The 17453-nt window shown below is 39.9% G+C and overlaps 1 protein-coding gene across 2 annotated transcripts; it reads right to left on the bottom strand.

Moving 5' to 3' along the window:
- Positions 1-354: 354 nt before the first annotated feature.
- Positions 355-15703, bottom strand: LOC110066043 (uncharacterized). 2 transcript variants are annotated; one of them, XM_089275355.1, is made up of 20 exons: positions 15176-15699; positions 13720-13791; positions 13115-13186; positions 12469-12540; positions 11937-12008; positions 11330-11401; positions 10337-10408; positions 9194-9265; positions 8638-8709; positions 7917-7988; positions 7272-7343; positions 6792-6863; positions 6197-6268; positions 5773-5844; positions 5393-5598; positions 4654-4917; positions 3724-4053; positions 2698-2805; positions 1407-1721; positions 355-940 (listed from the first exon to the last, which is right to left on the bottom strand). In XM_089275355.1, the coding sequence occupies exons 1-20, from the start codon at positions 15406-15408 to the stop codon at positions 876-878; spliced, it is 2457 nt and encodes an 818-aa protein (XP_089131481.1). In that variant the 5' UTR covers positions 15409-15699; the 3' UTR covers positions 355-875. The 2 variants fall into 2 exon arrangements, with proteins under 2 accessions (XP_089131481.1, XP_089131480.1); XM_089275354.1 differs by lacking the exon at positions 355-940 and having other exon boundaries at positions 968-1721; positions 15176-15703.
- Positions 15704-17453: the final 1750 nt, after the last annotated feature.

Below are 17453 nucleotides of genomic sequence, written 5' to 3' on the forward strand. Positions count from 1 at the left end.
CCAAAAAACTTTCCCAGTAGTGTGGAAACTTTGTGGAAGGTTGTCTCGTCCGTTTTGGAAGGGGTATTAGTTTCTGGTGCTGTAGATTTGCTGGTGTGTTCGAATCCGTCACAGGAGCATGGGAAATGGGAGTAGTAGGAACGATAACTGAGATAAGTGGTATCAAAGGACCGTTCGGACATGAGGTTGAACTTATTCTTTGCTTATGCCTCTTTCAACTACAATGTTTTACGTAGGAAATCGTTAGTAGGTTGATATGGAATTGTTTGGGAAAGACTTATTGTACATAGGGGGATAACCTGAAAATTTTTTCGTTAGTGAACCGATGAACCTATAACCAGGAGGGCTTATAAGTGAGGGGTGATAATCTGTATTTTATTATAGAAAAGGAATGCAATTTGATTTGGTGTTTTATTAAAACACAACAACAATGGTGCATTGTCAACCTTTGATACTTTTTTTAAGTTACAAAGTAAACAACTACCAAGTCGAGACACTAACGTGGCCTAGCGTCCGCTAACTTGTACGGAACGCTTAATCCACAAACATAAACAAAAGAAATTAGCGAGAGTGGTAAGGAGGACTGCATAGGGACACTTGCCAGTGAAGAGAAGTACTTTTAAACGTAGCATGTTAAAACTGTGAATCCTAGGTTTTTTTGGTGTGTTTTGTTTTTGTTTTCAACAACAACAAATTAAGCCGACTTAAAATTTAAAAACTAATGGAGGGGGCTCTCGACATCTTCAGACTTACGTCAGGAAAAAAGGTTAAGAACTTTGAGAAGTAACGCTGTCACGCAAAGATGAGCCAAGAACTACGTTGAATTTATCTTCACAAAGTTTGATAGAACTCGCACAAAATCGTTGACATCGTTTTCAGGACGGAGGAGCCTCCAATGGATTTATGGGCGGTGCCTCTGCCGATCGCGATTTCCTTTTCACTGGAAAAGAAAGGATAAAAACTCACAAAACAGGAACAGCCATAAAGTTCCCGAAGGGGAAGGTTATGTTTTTGTTAAGCGTTATCGCCAGAGAACTACTATCGATATGCAAGAGCTGTTCCTATCAGTTAGGCTCCGCCCGAAAAGGTTATCGTGTCGATAACTTTCTCGGGCGGTCGTTTATAACACCTTTGGATAGTCGAGTCATGTTAACGATTTAGGTGTCAGGATCAACGAATGTCTTGCCCACGATAGATAGTATGTACAAGAAGATTGTGTTATTATAGTTGGGGGATGACAAGAAATTGGGGTATCAAACTTCTGATAACTGAGATGTATTCTATGTACTAGGGGATGGTTTACTTGTAGAATTATAACAGAAGTTTATAATGCTATGAGCTTCTCATAGTAGTAATAATAATTATCACACTGTGCGGTATTCTATATCCACCTATATCGACCCTACCTAGACCCAACGTCTCGAAACTACCATCGCCACTTTCTCCCTCTGCATATCCACCGTCACTTCCGCTTCCGGCCTTTGTCGCTGATGTGTCGTCACCAGACACTTCTTCATCTACCCCGGGTCCGTTAGTGGCCAAAGTGGGACTTCCACTCCCAGACTCCTCGTCGATTCCCGGTCCACTGGTTCGGGGAGTGGTTGGCTTTGTGGGAAGCTCGCTGCCCGAACCTGATCCCGCGCCCGAGCCCGATCCATTATCAGGTCCCGAACCTGATCCCGAACCCGTTTCTTCAGTCACCTTAGTCTTGATCTTTTTATCTGCACGACAAAAAATGCAGTTTCAGTGGTTAATAGTACTCGCAATTTTAAAACTGCTCTCAGTGGGAACTCAGTGAAAGTGCATTTGCTCGGGTATTATATTCCTTTCAAGCCTGAATTTGATTTTTAGGCCAACTGCAACTCGACGCGAAAGGTCTGAGTCTGTTGCTCCTTGATTACCTCACACCCGAATTTGACGCGTATGACTGATCTCAACCTTTGTAATCAGTCATGAGCAGAAGATTTCTGTTGCAAGTGATACATTCAAAACTCGCATTAAGGAAAAACTTTCGCGTCATTGTTATAGGCCCCGTTCACACTACGTCGGAGGAATTTGAAAACGGAGGTTTCACTCTGAAAACGCATCAAATGTTTTCCATCCACACTTTGGCAGAGGAAGTTAAAAACGCAACAATAACCAGTCATTTTGGATTTGTGATTGAGGAAAACTCAGACAGGGAAATCACGTGGTTATCAAGACGTCATCGTTTTCCAAAAGCTTTGTTTTCAAAATTCTTTCTACCCCCACTTAAACGCAAAGCCGGCGTTTTCAAATTCTTCCGGTTTGAAGAGCGTTTTCGAAAAGCTCCGTTTTCGTGACGGATTAGTGTGGACGGTAGGCCTAACCGTAGAAATAAAGCCGGCGTTTTCAAATTCTTCCGGTTTGAAGAGCGTTTTCGACTAGCTTCCTTTTCGTGACGGATTAGTGTGGACGGTAGGCCTAACCGTAGAAATAAAGCTGCGTTTTCAAATTCCTCTGGCGTAATTGTGGACGGGGCCTTATATAATCCTCACAATCCCTTTGTCACAATACATCAAGAGTCTAACTTCTAGTCATTGTAACAAATAGTTAACCAACAGAACGGGTGTTTTAGCGGGGTAGAGTGCGGAGAGCGATAGAGTCATAAAGAAATAAGGTAAGACAAACCGTAGTGGCACATTCAATATTTCTTAGTATGTTCGTGCAGTCGCGTACCTTTGACACATTGACTTCCCTCTTTGTGAAAGCCTGCTGTACAGATGCAGTCGTACTTCACTGCAGTACAAACACCACCTCCTCTGCAGCCACGTACACATTTAGCATCTACAGAGTAACGGTCGCGGCTGTACATTAGGTGAAAGTAGTTTTTGTTGTTCAGTTACCTCACTTTACTACAAGCATAGGCTGGGTTTGTGGCAAACAAGGAAATATGAGCGTTTATTTTAATGGAACGAGGGATATTTTTTCATTAATTCAGAAAGGGAACTAGGAATTCTCTACCACTAACGGGATGTTTGACGAAAAAGTTTAGGAAACAACAGAGTTTTTACGATAAATGCAGAAATATTCGCGCGCTCATTGGTTAATTTTTATTGTCAATAAGGGGACAGACACATTAATTTATAATTTATGCGATGCGTCAACGAGCGAGAGCGGTCAATTTGGCAATTTGTTATCGTAAAAAACAAATTGATGTCAGTTTTAAATGCGTCTGTCCTGTTATTGACAATGAATTTCGTCATAACATTGTCAAAGTAGTCTGCGGATCCACTTGGGTGGATCCACAGCTACTTTGACAGTGTTATGACGAGATTCATGATCAATAACAGGACAGACGCATGAAAAACTGACGTCAATTTGTTAATTTTTAAACAAGGAACAAGAGGGTTGGGGAGTGAAATTCTCGAGAGAGCAGAATAGCAAGTACTCCCCCCTCCACCTCCCCCAGGAGGCCGTCGGCACTTATCTGACTGTTTTCAGTCCTAAAATAACAAACAATATAAGTGGAATCATTTTGCTACAGAAGTCTTAATTCTTTATAATGGTTTCCTTAAACTTCTTACAATGTTGATAATGAGCGTTCAGAACTTTAAAGTGATTTATATGACTTCTTTTTAATAGGAACATAAGGAGAAAAACTTCTTGTTAGAGATAGGTAATACTCGGTTCAAATATAACGTCTTACAGACAATGGCATTTTACACAAAGTAGTGAATATCGATGGCGAAAAATTAAACTCACTCATTTCGACGTAAAGACTGACATCATAGGAAACTTTTCCAAGCTCATTCTCGGCCGTGCACTTGTAAGTTCCTTCGTCCTCCACCCGGGGGTCAAAAATTATTAGGGACCCCTCCCTTGTGACATGGAACCTCTTGCCCATGAACACTAGGGCACCTTCTATGGTGATGTGGAAGCGTGACTCCTCAGGAGTGCCCAGTATCAACAACCCATCTTTGAACCACTTGATTTGAGGCGTCGGTGATCCCTTGGCTCGACATTTGAATACCACTGGCTTTTGTGGCTCTCTTGCGTCAACAGGCGAGGGATAGATCGTGAACTGGGGACGAGCTGCAAAATAAGTCAAAATATCCCATAATATGACAAAACGGCGCCCATTTGCACTGCAGTAGCAATACCCCTGACCACGTTACGACCAACTAAATTGCACTTCCTTTTTTACCTGACTTTCTTTAGGGCGAGGAAACGGTAATAATCACTTCGCACGGATCCTTTATCCAACCCATCTTGCCTGCCAAACACCATTTAATTTTTTTCTTTTTTTTCTTTTTTTTTTTTTTTTTGTGCAGTTTGCAGTAGGCATTAAACAGCAGGTCAGAAATGGACGTATGTTTGTCTTCACTTGTTTGCTTCCATATCGTCATTTCTACAGAGATTCACGATGCGGTGTTCCTATACGCACCTAATGTTTTCACTTCAAATATTCTTGAAACGCAGAATTCCCCCCCTGGCAATGAGGCAGTGACAAGCTTAAAGCTTATACCCAGAGTTTTACGGTGTGTGACAACAACAAGACATACTCTTTAGGTGCCTGCCATGTGGACGAAAAAACGCTCAGCGGTGTACGTCCACAACATTGTATTATTTCTAGCACCCTGTACACATGCAACAATGGATATACTTTTGCATCAAATTGTATCCAATTCTTACCTCCAACGGTGACCATCGCGTGGCTAGCTCCAATTCCAGCCTCATTCTGAGCAATACAAACATACTCTCCTAGGTCCTCTTCGGCCAAACCGTAGATGGTAAATTGCCCTAGTGGGGTAGGGACTCGATATTGGTCCGCTTCCAATCTCGTGCCATTCAGTATCCAGTGATACGTGGCACCCATATTCGTTCTGCATTGGATTTGGACGTTTTCCCCGAAAAGCGCCATTACTTTCTTGGGATATACTGATACTTTAAGAGGCTCTAGACGTAAAATAAAGATCGAGAAAAAAAATTGATTTTAAGAGGCTTTGATAAGTAAAAGAGATTGACGGGAGATAATGTTATAGATCCTTCATCGGTTTGAAATGTAGTTGTAGTTGAATCCCCGTTTTTTCAGTAGTCAGCTAGATTTCCTAATAATTTAACACATTTTCGTCACTGACAACTATTGTGCAAAATTCTTGATGATCCGACAAAAAAAAGGGAAAGCTCTGGGAACGGGGTTGAGTTTTTGTATGCTAGCAAAAATGCTAGTTTATTGCATCCTTAATTCGCAATGGAGCTCATGTCCAAAACCAAAGACATCAATTCTCTCCACTGTTCTGTTCGTTGGTACTGAAAAGAAATGTGGATGTTTATCTATCTTGGAGATAAGGGCTCTGAGAGGAATAGTGCGTATTACATTGCTAGAAAAAAAATCGCTCTTCTCCTGAAGCGATATTGAATTAAAACCTACCACAATCGAAGTCTCTTTCCTTTAGTTGCGTTACCATGACACCGGCTAACCTGGTAGGGGTGGCACATGTTATGTCATTCAGACCTCTCTCTAGTAACCAGTCCTTTAACCAGCGCACGTTACAGTCACAGTGGAGCCCACTCCCTCTCGTTAAAGCTGTACTTGGTGGCATAGTCTGGCGATAGGCTTCTGGGACATCCCATAAGCTGAAAGAACGAAGAACTTCATTTTAGTATCAGTGAACGGGCGTAATAATTCAAAGTTCAATTTCGTTTGCCAAAAAATTCCCCAAGCTTAACCAGCATTGACTCAACAGATTAAAACTCAAATGATATAAACAAGCCGTAATATCTCCCCCGGTTCTTTCCTGCCATACTTACAGTCTTGATATTTTTTTTAGATGATCGAATCCTCCTTTTCCAACATATGAAATTTTGTTGAAGTAAAGATGTCTATGGAGTAAAGTTAAACAGAAATTCTAAGAATTCTTCAAAATGCAAGAAAATTATTGAAAGTTTTGGTTGATTATATCTAAAGTACAGGAAAGAAAACTATAACTGAGTACTGATTGAGTCGTACAAAAGGGCCTACAAAAATATAACTGCGTGTAGAAAGTAATTTCACAATCAGTCATCTCAAACTTTTGACCGATAGACTACGATGCCTTATTGGCAACCCAGATTGTGTAAGTCTCTCTAACAGGTAAAAACCCGATAAGGATTTCAAATCGGGACATTTAATTTGGGCGTCGTCGATCCTCTGAGACTGTCTCACACGATGGCACAGTTCAGTTCTTTGACTTACAAATCTTTGACGTTTGAGAGTCCTTCGAACGTCCTTGAGTTAAGAAGGGTGAGGCGATTTGAGTCAAGATATCTGTAGAGTCAAGAAAGGACGTTATTACAAACTATTACAAGTGTATGAAAAAGATAATTCAGCAGGGAGTCACTGGGTAAGCATATTGAGTGAGCAAATGAATGACAAATTGGACGGATATTTGGACGGAAAAGCAAGCAAATCAGCATCAGAAAAGTAAAAGAAAGAATAGCTAACATCGCAAAAAATGTTGGATTCCGGATCCCTAATATGAGGCGACTAACAAGATCACATAAAACCTGTTTGGTGTCATCGGTAGTCAAGGCAAAACCAATAACTTAGTTTGCGTTTAGTCAAAACGGCGCGAATCTAACTGCTGGTTGTCGTCAAAAAATAAAAACACGAGAAATTGGAGATAAGCAGAGTCGAAGACTCGCTTGCATGTTTTAACTGAAGGAGAACTAAGTCACAAGAAGAAAGAACAACTTTGCTGTCTGTCATGAAAGTAACTGATAAAACGTTGGTGATAACACACCGAAAACAAACTACAAGTGATCAAGTACATGCTCGTGTGTAAACTTACAACACGTTAAGATTTCCAAGATATCGGAAAGCACCATCCGCGATGTAGGCAATCATGTTTATACCGAGATGGCTGTGAACACAAAACCAAGAAATCAAATTTTATAACGGACTCAGTTTTACTCTCCTATATCGCTAAGCTCTGGTGACAAAAATAAATATTTTTCATGTGACTTTTAATTAATGATCTGTAACTCTCAAAGTAATTTATAAAGTTTAGCCAGTTTCGGCCTCGTCCTCAGGCGCCCCTCCTTGATTTGAGCGCCGTGCGCGAGGAGTTATGGGCCTTTTGTACTCGGACTTTCGCCACCAACGAAAATTAGGCGAGGAACCTCTTCTCATCAGTCATCCAACGCGTCTTGCAGTTTCCTCGAGAGAGAAAACTAGAGATGAGTTTAAGACTCAACTGATGTCAAGGGTGTAGACTAAATAAAATTCTGCAAAGGGATCAAACGAGATAAAATATCGAAAACAACCTTACAGGACACGGAGGGCTCTGAGATCCTCAAAGATGTTATCGGGAATAAACGTCAGTAAGTTGGAATACAAATACCTGAGAACAAATGTCAACGCAAATATTGTACGTTAGGTGGTTGGTTCAGTGAACATAAACTTACTTAAACAACATGGACATCTAATTATTCTTCACAGTTTTGTAAATTGGTGTTTCTCGATCGTTTCTCTTTTAAAGGAACTACGTCATGGTTTGTGTAACTTGAAAACTCCAGGCTTAACTTTGGAATCTTCATCCATAACCATCCCAGTTTTTCCTTAATGGTATATTATTATCTCTTTGGTGTTTTTCTAACTTAGTAAACTACTATTTCCAGGTTTCTTCAATTTGAAAGTAACTTTGTACGTAGCCAAAATAACTCAAAGTACTGCAACTGAGCTGCTTTGAGATCAAGCTTCAGATTAAAATTGAAATGAAATTCTTCTGAAGTTAATTTACAAACTGACAGAATCATTTACATCAAAGCGCCGCTCGTTAGTTTTCAGTCACTGATGTTTTTGTTAAAAAGTTAGATTTGTTATCTACAGCCTCAACGTAAGAACCACTGGAATAAACAATCGATAGTTGCGTGGGATACTGATGCGAGTTATATTTTCTGTCTTAGATACTTACAGTTGTTGTAATTTCCTGGTAGCTGAGAAACTCCAAGGTTCAATTTTATTAATTCTATTACGATGAAGATACCTATAAAAAAAGAACGATCAGTGATTGAAGCACTCACTAATATCAGAAGTAATTATACCTGTCGTTTCAAAACGCACATGTGCCAGCTTATAATCATCAAATATTTTCGCTCACGCGCGATTGGTCTAAACGCGTCACGTGACCGAATATTCCCCAGCTAAAACTGGGAAATATCCGAGAATATTTCCAAATTTTCAAAACTGCGCGTGTTGCAAAAAATATTTGAAGGATAATAAACACAATAGCCTCCATTTGACTTTGAAAATATGCTCGGATATTTGTAATTGGACATTATCTGTTCCGAGAAGCGAACAGTTTTCCGAGAGCGTAGCTCGAGGAAAACTGTGAACTTTGAGGAACAGATAATGTCCGCGCACAAATATCCGAGCATATTTTTGTGCCAAATGGAGGCTATTGTTTATATATATGCGTGGACGATATTCATAGATCTTAACTACGAAAAAAAAAACTGATTTCGAGTTCAGACATTGTCCTGGGTTACCACCGTTTGAGAGGCGGTGTGTGTGTGTGTTTGTGGCGTGGGGGGGGGGGGGGGGGGGAGGGGGAGGTAACCCGTATTAGAACAACTGAGCGGGCTTTTTTCTGAGAGAGGAAACCCTAGGACTAGTGTTAAGTCATTCTTACTTACAATTCTTCGAGGTTTTCCAGTCCTTTAATAGTCGACTGAGGAATGGAGGAGATCTTGTTATCAAAAAGTGACCTGAGATTAAAAAATATCCCGTTCTTTCAACCAACAATGCAGTTTTGTAACTTACGATCCTTAAACGTATAATTCTGAACACAGCAGCGACGCTAGTACGTCTTTAAGATTCTTCTTAGCTTTGAAGGAGTAATCCTGACTGCATCAAAGATTGGAACGCAGATCGGTTTTCTCGTTTCTAAAACCGATGACCACGAGTGTATTTCACATATTGAATGGTTTAGATGACTGTCGGTTGTTCGTTTATCGGAAAGCCATAGGATAATCCCGAGCTGCCTGCAGAAATCCAGCGAGAATATATGGTGGACCCATGTTCTTTAATTAATCGACAAGTTACAACGCTTACTACTAATCACAGCTGAGTAGATTTTTTTTCTGATCACAAGATCAATTCTGATGACGAGGAATTTAGAACAACTAAAAAGCGTACACGATAACTTGTGAATTACTTAATTAGGCACACGTCGACACAGAGATTACTTACAGAATCCTGAGTTGCAACAATCGAGAAAAGGCTCCATTCTCAATGACTGAAATTTGATTTCGGTAAAGGTATCTGAAAGAGACAGCAAGATAATGATTTATCAATTGTGAACGAGCTAGTTACCCGGATAGAGAATTTGCAAATATGAACATCATGACTTGTTATGCCCATTACATTCTGGTTAACAACCAATCAGTAGAGACTGATTTAAAATGACGTAACTATCCTGTGGTAGGGTTGTATTATTGCCGGTTTTCATGTGACGTCATCATTTTCCAAAATAAGAAATTACCAATCCTTCTGAAGTTTTAGTTTTATCAGATGTAAGACCTTCTAATAACTTGATGTTTTGCAATGTTAATTCCTCATTATGTAATAGAGCACGTCTGGATTTCCATTTTTATGCGCTGCGTGACACTAAAATGGCGGCCAGATAAGGCTCTTGGTCAAAAGATGAGTTTTTGCTCAAGTTTTTGCTAACTAAAGAGTTCTTTTTCTAGAGCAAGTATTAATTTCAATGTGTCGGAGCTCTAGAGTAATAACTTTTCGTTTCAATGGCAAAACTCAATGACAGATGTTTCTGTTACTTTACGGCCGTCATCATGTTTGTGTCCCTTAAGCACAAGAATGGGGACTCCATACAGAGCTCTCTAAATTTGAGTAAAACACTTTTCCGAATAACGCACGAATGAAAAACCGCACAGACCTAAATCTTGGCGAGGTTGTTTATATATCAATCACCTTTCACATCTTAGCTTCTTGACTTAATTTATTGAATGGTTACGATTTTTACTTTTGATGGTGTGACACCACAAACCAGACATACAGAGTTAAGAGGGCATGAAGGGCAGACTTTATTCTAAAGCTAATCCTTCTCAAGCTATTTTTAGGTATGCTATTCAGTTCATCCGCGAAAGGCGTGCGAAGCCACTCGGGCTGTCCACGTGAGTAACATTTGTGCCTCAGGACTGGCCATTTAGTCTATTTCTAAACCCTCCTGGGATTCCCGAAGCTCGGAGTGATCTAAAAACAACTATGACAATTCTTATTTTTCTTTGCCGTACATTTATTTGATATTTTCAGCCGTAGAGTTAAAGATAATCCTAAAAGAATTAAACAGTTGGAAAATTCTTCAGTACTTACAGAGTAGTAAGGGAGTAGACATCTGCAAACAGGTACGCTCCAATCTTTTTAATCTGATTAAAATTCAGAAATCTAAAAAGCAATACAACAGGAAGAAATACACCAAAGCTCTATCAATATAGGGAAAATATACAAAGAAAGACCAAAATGAGAACAAGGTGCAATTTCAATGGCAAAAAAATACTTGACTAACATATTTTCAGGTAAGATTTCGAGTTCACACAAGGAAAACTAGAAATTTCAATTTCCTTGTCTTTAACGGAATTTCTATCTCTTGACGGAGATTGGGTTTTGAAGCAACTTGATTTAAGGCGGCTCAAAACAGCTTCCAGCACTTTCCAAGACTTAGATTTTGATGGGTCGTTATTGCCTTTCTTTGTCAGTCGATGCCACAATCATGGTATCAAAAAACTGCCCAATCATTGTTGAACATGTTGGAGTCAATTTCGTGACACAATAGGTTACCATACCAACAGTATGAACTGCCAAAACACCCTCAATTTTAGCTGTAAGCGCTTATAACTCAAACACGAGCTCGGTGACCCCCATTTTGTATTATCGAATTGCGATAAGCATGATATGATGCATGTTTTACAGAGTTCAAAAAAATATTCTGTGTAGAGGGTTCGGAGCCACACTTGTGCATTTGTGTGATACCATTATTGAGCATCACTCGTTAAACTGAGGGAGTATTCATCTATCAAAATATAGTTGTTAAAAAAAGGCTGGAAACTGTTGCCAGCCTCCTTAAAGTAACTGTTCTTTGTTTCGGCGGAAACCCAGCAATGTAAGTTCAGGAAAACAAGGGAAGATTTTAGTATTTCTATGTCACAGAACACAAAGAGTTTTAGACTCTTGCAATCGAACTTAGGAGTCACGTCAGCTTGTCGTCAAGGATACGTCACGTTACTTAGCAACCTATGTAACAAAAATCGAGGACTCCGTTTACTTATTTATCGCGGAACATATCGTGGATTAGTAAAGAGTACTCACAAGGTCTTCAGACGATAGAGACCAAGGAATGCACCGTCTTCTATTGTGCTGATCGAGTTCCCGCTGAGGTCCCTGCAGGAGAAGGAAAGCACTCAAGTTACCATGGAGTTGATATGGAATTCAGAGGTTCTACCTTAACTTGCATTGCTTAGACATTTTCGTAGGTCTGTGTTAGTACAATAAGATTGAGGACCGGGATCGCTCTACCATGATATGTCTCTCAGCTTTGCCAGGGTAACACTGAACTTAGCACGAATTAGAACTGCATTTCAGAGTAACAGTAATGTTTCCTTAGAAGACGTTTACAATGAAAATTGAACGTCAATTCTACGTCAGTGAAATGAACGTGAGAGGCACGACAGCCAACGCACTTTCCCATCCTAGCTGCCTTCATACTTCATTAAGTCAAATGTTGTCTGCCAATCATTGAATACCGCCGGCACATTTGGAAGCCACAAACGGCGGTCTCGACGTTAAGCCTAATCAGATATGTAAATACTTTTAAAATACTTCGTTTGTCCTCATTTTCATAAAAGAAACAATTTTAATTTCACATTTATTTTCCATGGAACGCAATACTTTCTTTAATGTCCTCGTGTGCACTTACAATTTGTCCAGTTGATCCAGACCGTCAAATGCGGCATACTGAAGGCTTTTGAGCTTGTTCTTTGCAAGGTTCCTATTGAGTGAGTGAAAATTAAGTAATCAGCTTCAACTGTTCGTACGTAGTTTCAGCCCGGTAATAACATCAGAATTCTATATGATCACAAATTATATGATTTACGATGTTATTTCGAGATTTTGGTTTCACATCAAGAGTGTTGAATTAAATGAATTAATTTATTCTTCAGACCCTTTGCCTCACTCTGTAATTCAAAAGAAATCTTAAAAACGTCACAAAGGGTAGATGAGTAAATTTAGACACTGCTTTTATTCTCCTGTCGAATTTTGTGTATATAGTCATTTGTGATCTCGACAATTGACAGGGCAGGGTTTACTACAGAGCTTTACTAGTAGCTGCTCTCGAACTTGAGCGTCCATGTTTGATTTCACGGCCGAGAAGCTAAGGTCCTGAGAAAAAGGCCGGTGGTGTCATATGAACCAATTGAAACAATCTTCGCTCAATGCATTTTACTTACAAAGTTTTAAGCCTAGTACAATTCCTGAATGCCCTAAAAGCCATTTCTTCAATGCGGTTGTTCTGTAAATACCTTAAAGAAGAAGATAAAACAAATGACAGGGTTTCTGCTTGACTACGAAAAGTTGACTGAACATGACTTGCGCTTAGATAGCTGAAACCTCAGTTCAAGCCTATTAGATATTTCTTCCCTGAAATACTTACTGGTACAGAGAAGTACTAAATCATTAGGGGTTCAAACCGCCTGTCCCCTCAGGGGGGACTTCCATGGAAAGAGGTCGTGGATACCCGTCGTTCGCTTAGGGGTGTAAATCATGGATCTTGGTCTCATTTAGGGCGTTTAGGTTAAAACGTCACTGTCTTTTAGGGCTGTACTCGAAGAAATAATAAAACACGTCATCATGCGCGTTTTAAAGTAGTATTTGTTAGGGATCAAATGAATGAAACTCGAACCACACCCACATTGGTCTCCTTCAGGGTTTCATTCTAATATTCCAACGAGCATCGTTGACCTTTTAGGCTGTCCCCCTACGTGCCACCCTGTACTTCATACAAACAGACAGCTGCTGACACGTTATTCGATGTGTCTTGAGCGACTGTATTTAGGATATGATTTGCAGATAAGATTTCTCCGTTAATTGACTCACAATGTATGAAGAGAAGGGAGATATCCCAAGGAGGTTTCTTCAATCTTTTTTATTCGGTTTCCCTCGAGATGCCTGGAAATAAAGGAAAAACGTTGAAATGTAGACTGACGCTATTTTACACTGACAGAATGCCAAGCTGATTTGTTGATAGCTTTCAGACCTCGTTCTGTTAGCTTTCCAAATTCCTATCAGTCAATTACGGCCACCCGCCATTGTAGTTGAGCGGCACGTAGTGATTGTCTTGATTTCTTTGGTTTCGATTTTCAAGCAATGAAATTCAGACAACAACTAGTTGGAAACGATAATGATATAGCGTGCGACAGTTCTTGATGTAACGTGTAACCTCAAACATAACATAACGTAACGTATCGCAATATGACATGAAATAACTTAGCATAATGTAACACTGGGTTTCAATTTTTCAAGCGATGAAAGACAACAGCTAGTCGGAAACGCAAATGTTACAGTGCGCATCAGTTCTTGACAGTAACGCGTAACCTCAAACAACATGAATAACGTAACATAACGTATTGTAACATGACATGAAATAACGTAACATTGGATAACACGATTAACTGAAGTCCGTGTCTGTGATAGTTACTTACAAAACCATCAGATATATCATCCCCCTAAAATGCCATCCTTCCAGCCTGGATATCTTGTTATTCTGAAGTAGCCTGGTGATGAACAACACCCAACATGTTAAGTATAACGCCTGAGGATTAAACGTTTGAACATTAACACATTGTTTGGGCATAGAGGCTGTGGGCAATTTAGCAACCGGGAAAACACCAGTTACATGTAACGTTTCATGTGGTCAGACCTTCTTCATTCGCATCTGAATCCCAGAACACTCGCGTGTTTTGTTAACGGTGGCCGAACGAAACCAAAAGGGTCGTGATCTTTCGAAGTCTGTGAGAATGAAATAAAAGATTTCCTGTGCAATTTTTCTACGCACATGTGACTCGCTTTAGCAAACACTCTTTGTAGAGTTAGGAAAGGTCTAGACTGCTTAGTGGCTATAGAAATTGTTATTATTTTTGGGGGGGGAGGTGGGGAGGGAGGGTGATGGAGGGTGTTTCTTGAATATAAGTGCCTAGATTAGACAAGTTTGGCACTTTTCACAATGATCGCAAATGGGCAAATAAATCTACGCTTGCCATATGTGCTAAACAGACAGCTGTTCGTGGTTCCAACCAGGATCCGTGATGATTTCCCCAGGATATATCGCGCGAGTCACACGCATTTTATCTTCGTTCGCGTTTCGAGCTGGTTTCAGCTCTCCACTAATCATAAGACACTTGCGAGGCCCTATTAGCATCATAAATGGCATTATCATACTAACTGAGACAAACTTGAAAAACGGCGACGTCTTTAATGTTTGACCAAATGCAATCCATTTTAATCTTCTTCAATTCTGAACACCCGTGCCCCCTTTTGGACTTTCTGTGTTTCTTTTGAGGTTTTCTTTCACTAGCTCTCACTCTTTTAAGCCTTTCAGTTAATTCTAAGACCATTTCATTAGCTCTATACATGACCTAGCCCTTTTAACCCCCCTGGAATTTGACGTCTGCTAGAAAAACATACGTATTGTCCCTATAATCTGATGGACTGGAGAGGCCAAGAGATTAAATACTTCGCAAGCTATGAAGAGAAACAACCAAGGGTTTGTAAAAATAATGATAAGCATTTATGTGGTAAGTGTCTTAATTTGGGACGCTTGGATTTCTGTCATCAAGTCTTATTATTTTACCGCGATATAGAAGTGCAATGTTTTATGTCATGTAATACATCGTATATAAGAATGCACTTAAAATTTCTTTATGCTGAAAAGTCGCTCATCGAGGACATCCAAAAGCAAGTTTACTCGCCTTGATCGTTAATTCGGGCAATTCATTAGCGGTGTATTTGTGAAACAATTAATCAATTAATTAATTAAGACAACTTTCGTTACCCAATCTTGCCGACTGCTAAATGTAATCGCTTTAAAAAACGTGCAATACTCTTACATGCTTGTCTTTGCAAATAGGAGTTATTATAAGGAACAAGACATTCACTTACAATGTTGTAGTTACTTGTGGAAGAGGCCAGGGGAATCGCTTCAGCTTTTTTCCGGAGCAGTTTACTTTCGCTCCGACGCCTTGTGATTCAGAGAAATATTGTTCCTCGCAGACGCATTCCTTTGGACAAGGACTGGTGATCTGACTCAAGCTCACGGCGCCAAAAAGCATGACGACAAACACGGTCGCTAATGACTTCATTGCCATCGAGATTGCTGTTCCAGTTTGTGGCATGGTTCTAATCAAAGATCGACGAGGAGTTATCTTGGTGGAAGCTGGCTGTACTTCAATTCACTGCTCTGTGGGATGTCTCGCTTGCCACTGCTTTGACTAGCAACAAGACAAAGAGGTCTTTCATACTCAAGTGTCTCAATACTTGTTTTCTCTCACTTTGGCTGCTGCGTGAAAATTTGACCCTATGGATAAATGGCTTTCCTTGCATGAATTGCGATTATGTTTCATAGATTAACAGTTTGACGAGGGATACAAAGCAGATAAAATTAGACGTGTAAAATGGCGGACCAGACATTCCATAGAGTGGTGTCGACTCGGAAGTGGTGTGCGCGGTAAAGAGCAGAAACCGCACCACGCAGTTGACGGGTGGGTAACAGCTGAAAAAAAACCTGTAACTTCCGAAAATTCACATTCATATCTGCTGGGAAGAAAAAACTGCCCCTCAAAATGGGAGATCCGATCCACGTTATTTTTTAATGCGACAGTGGGTTCAGAGATCATCGACTAAAGAGGGATATCTAACTTTTACTGCGCACTTAAGAGAAAGATGAGGAATACTAAAGAAGGTGAATATTGCATCTCAGACGTTTTTATTAAAACTTCTTCGGATCATGTATCTTATGGGGGGCCTCGACCGATACATCGGTCGACACATCGATCGAGATATCGGTCGATGTCTCGATCGATACTCGGTCGACATACCACCTATATAACGCTCAATTGTCATCTGAGTGTCGACCGCTAGTATCGATCGCCATAGTGTCGGTCGGTTATCGGTCAACTATCGGTCGCATGTCAGTGAACTATCGACCTTTGTCGGATAAGTTTTACAGTACCTCGATCGACATATCGGCCGATATGTCATTTACAAGAGCAATAAAGAAAGCACGAGAGAGGAAAAATATGAGAGACTGGGTTATTCGCATTAACTTGAAAAGTCAAGTTGTTTAATAAAAATAGACATTTTAATTTTTGCGCTCTTAATTTTCTGCTTTTGGTAGACATTGTATTTACTTAAAATGTTTATAAATGGAGAAACATTTCCCTAAATTAATGGAATAATGACTTAAAAAACTCTAACAAAAAAAACGAATTTCATATTGCAACAACATTTTTTCAAGATTTTAAGACATGAATCAGCCTGTAAAAAGTTGAAGTAGATAAGCATTCTAATTAAATCGCAATTATGACACTTAAATGTATTATTTTTTTATATAAAATTACAACAAAAACAATAAACTGGCGTGAAATACAGTAAAGCTTAAGATTTGCCTAAATTCTGCGATATTGTGTCTGAGCTTTTTAAAAACCGTCAGTGTCTTTGCAACATTTCTCACTCACTAATATCGTTTCTGACACATCATATGCAAAGCAGACAATAAAAATCTGCAAACCACAATTGCACCGTGGTTTATAGTAGCCTCTAGAGTGTAATTACAGGGGATATTGTTCGGCGATGTCTAGCAAGATTCTTTGACAGCAACCATTTGGGTGTGGTTCTCCATACCAACGTCTCCACATGAATTCCTGTAAATATTCTTGAAGAAAATTGCTATTACTGTTTCCCTTCATTTTTTTTAGCTTTTCCTTTGCAGTACTCCAGTTGCTTTCTGCATTCTGTACTGATGCACACCCGTTGCCGGGTCCACAAAATTAACGGAGTGATTTACAGTTTGGTGGTTTAAAGCCAGGTCCCTCTGAATTCTGTTATAAGCAGCCCACTGATCAGTGTGAACAATGGTACCAGGACTTACTCTTTGCCGAATTATTGGCAGAAGGGTGGCAGCATTTCTTCTCCTAACAAGCTGCAGATAAGGTCGTGCAGGTTGATGTTGCGTGCCGAAGAGGCCAAGCACCCATCTTTCACTTCTAGTTCGCCGTCCTCGATGAAACTGTTGTAACGAATTAAGAAAATGAAATACGGGGTTAGGTCATAGCTTGTAGAACCCAAAAATCTTGGCATGTACTGTTTACTCAAGAAAGAATTAACAGCCTTCACTCTAAACTACAGTGACACCACTGGAATGAAACGAATGTCGCCTATC

The sequence above is a fragment of the Orbicella faveolata genome, unplaced genomic scaffold, assembly GCF_042242905.1.
Source record: "Orbicella faveolata isolate gen_17 unplaced genomic scaffold, um_ofav_v1 contig_36, whole genome shotgun sequence".
Lineage (NCBI taxonomy): Eukaryota > Metazoa > Cnidaria > Anthozoa > Scleractinia > Merulinidae > Orbicella > Orbicella faveolata.